Raw genomic sequence first — 2,354 nt, 5'->3', positions numbered from 1 at the left:
AAGCCATGGCTCAATTCTGGTAGTGTGTCTGAAGCCATGGCTCAATTCTGGTAGTGTGTCTGAAGCCATGGCTCAATTCTGGTAGTGTGTCTGAAGCCATGGCTCAATTCTGGTAGTGTGTCTGAAGCCCTACCAGAATCAGGCCACATCTTCAAACACACTAACCGGACTAGGTTATAACTTAAAACTACTACTAGGACTATGCTATAGGCTAACATAACCAAGCCATACCTTCAAACATGTTTGAAGGTATGGCTTGGTTCTGATAGTTTTTTGAAACTGTTGGTCTGGTTCTAGAAGTGTGCTTGAAGCTATTGTCTAATTCTGGTAATGTGTTTGAAACTATAACTTAGTTGTGGTTGTAAATTTAATATTATAACATCTGTTCTGGTCATATGCATTTGAAGTTACAACATGGGTCTGGTAGTATATTTGTAACCTGATAAAGTATTTTTTTCAAGGGTATATTATGTTATCAAAAAAAAATATTTTTAAATGTTTCAGTTTTGTTATAAATCATTTATAATACTTCCTACAAATGATTATTTCTGTATTATTAACATATTTTTGAATTTCAACATTTTTCAGTCAATTGAAAGAGAAGACCTTAATGATGCTCTTACTTTTACTATGGATGTTGTTGGTGGAAAGTAAGTTCAATAATCTATTGTGTTTTATATTCATTATGTAACATTAGTCAAGTAGGAGTATTTGAGTTTCAACTATTGTTCTCAACTTAAAACTAGCTCAAATTAGAAAAATTAATGTATTTTGAATTGTCATAATATCAAAAATCACAACAAAGGTATTTTAAAGAGCTATAAATTAAACAAGTGCAAAACCTTATGACAGTAGCCTTTTTTATAATTTTTTTATGAAGAATGTAACACATTTGAGGAACAGAATAGAAATTCTTCACATATTTTGGGTATTTAAAAATTAAACAGAATTTTTAACAGAGTGATCCTAGCGTTACTGCTGTGATAAAATTTGTAAGAAATTAACCTACCTATGTAGGATGCCCATAATTTGTATTGTTATGTGTAATGAATTAAGAGATTCAGCTAAAGCATTAATTATAAGTTTATATATTACCCAAATTTTTCAGACAAAATGCTGCAAAGAAAGAAAATGACTTTGTTTACCATGAAAAGGTACTGCCTGTGGAATCTCTGCCTGAAATAAAAGGTGCTTCTCTAGTGAAAGGGATTCCCTTCAGCCCATCTGATCCTGATGTTAGTGGACCCGATATATTTGCTCGTTTGGTTCCTATGGAAGCTCATGAGGCTGCATCTTTGTACAGGTACGAATTTTTTATGAAAAGAAATAACTTCTAGGAAATGGCTCTTATGTAGTTTGAGGAGAAAATATAAGGCTGTACATGTGTTGGAAGCTTATTTGGAGTATTACTTTAATTCTTTTGAATATTACTAATTGGATGCAATGACCAAATTAACAGATAAAGATGTCATGTAGAAGTCGAGGTATACATATGATTTTCTCTTAGTGATAGTAAAGCTACTATAAAGCAACTTTAAGTAATTTGAGTTTAATCCTTTCAGATGCTGGATGCTTCATTGCATATCAAATTTTAAAGGTTAAGTTTAAATAATGGTTATAACTATTTCATTTTGGAACATTTATTTAGTGTATTTTGCAAAGAAATATGAAAGAAAGTTTCAGTGCAGCTCCAAGATGTTTTGCCTTTAAAAAAAACAAACAATTTTTTTAAGAATTTTTCTGCCCATTACAAAGCATAGGTTTATAGAAAAAAGTATCATCCCTTGTGAATATAATTATCTAATTAAAAACACCTTATGTATGGAAAAAGGTATGGCCAAAAAAAGATTGAGTGTTCAACTTAAAGGAATGAAATCAAAATTGGCATCCCAACTGGTAGCTACATTTGCAGCATTGATAAGAATTTTACAGCAAATATTTCTTCATTAGTTAGACATGCCATATTTTTTGTTCAACTTTGGTTATGTTGGTTGGTAAAACATAAAATATAGCGTAGCTAACTAATGAATGAATATTTGCTGTAAAATTTTTATCAATGGTTTCATTTTTTTAAGTCACACACTCAATCCTCTTTTGGCAGCATCATTTTTCCACACCTAAGGTGTTTTTGATTAGATATGACTTTTTGTCAATACACACCAACAAACCACAGCAAGTAAGAAAGTGACACCCAGTAATAACCAACATTAACTTTAGAATCGCAACCCTTGATTTTCTTCTCTAAAACAGTGTTAATAACTTCTTTTATAGTAATGCCATGGAAACTAGATTAATTCTTTCAGCACGGGCTCAATCCCTGGGACCAACCTCGTAACCACTTTGTGCTGGTTATA

The 2,354-nt window shown here is 31.6% G+C and overlaps 1 protein-coding gene across 1 annotated transcript in view; it reads left to right on the top strand.

Moving 5' to 3' along the window:
* LOC106457073 (tyrosine-protein phosphatase non-receptor type 23-like) overlaps window positions 1-2,354 on the top strand; it is a 69,477-nt gene that overhangs the window by 30,916 nt on the left and 36,207 nt on the right. The window contains exons 8-9 of the mRNA XM_022382891.1: window positions 589-650; window positions 1,109-1,303. Of these exons, the coding sequence (XP_022238599.1) occupies window positions 589-650; window positions 1,109-1,303 (257 nt within the window). The remainder of the gene's footprint in view (window positions 1-588; window positions 651-1,108; window positions 1,304-2,354) is intronic.

Source organism: Limulus polyphemus, unplaced genomic scaffold (genome assembly GCF_000517525.1).
Source record: "Limulus polyphemus unplaced genomic scaffold, Limulus_polyphemus-2.1.2 Scaffold289, whole genome shotgun sequence".
NCBI classification, from domain to species: Eukaryota; Metazoa; Arthropoda; class Merostomata; order Xiphosura; family Limulidae; genus Limulus; species Limulus polyphemus.
This window is presented reverse-complemented; position numbering and strand designations above follow the sequence as displayed.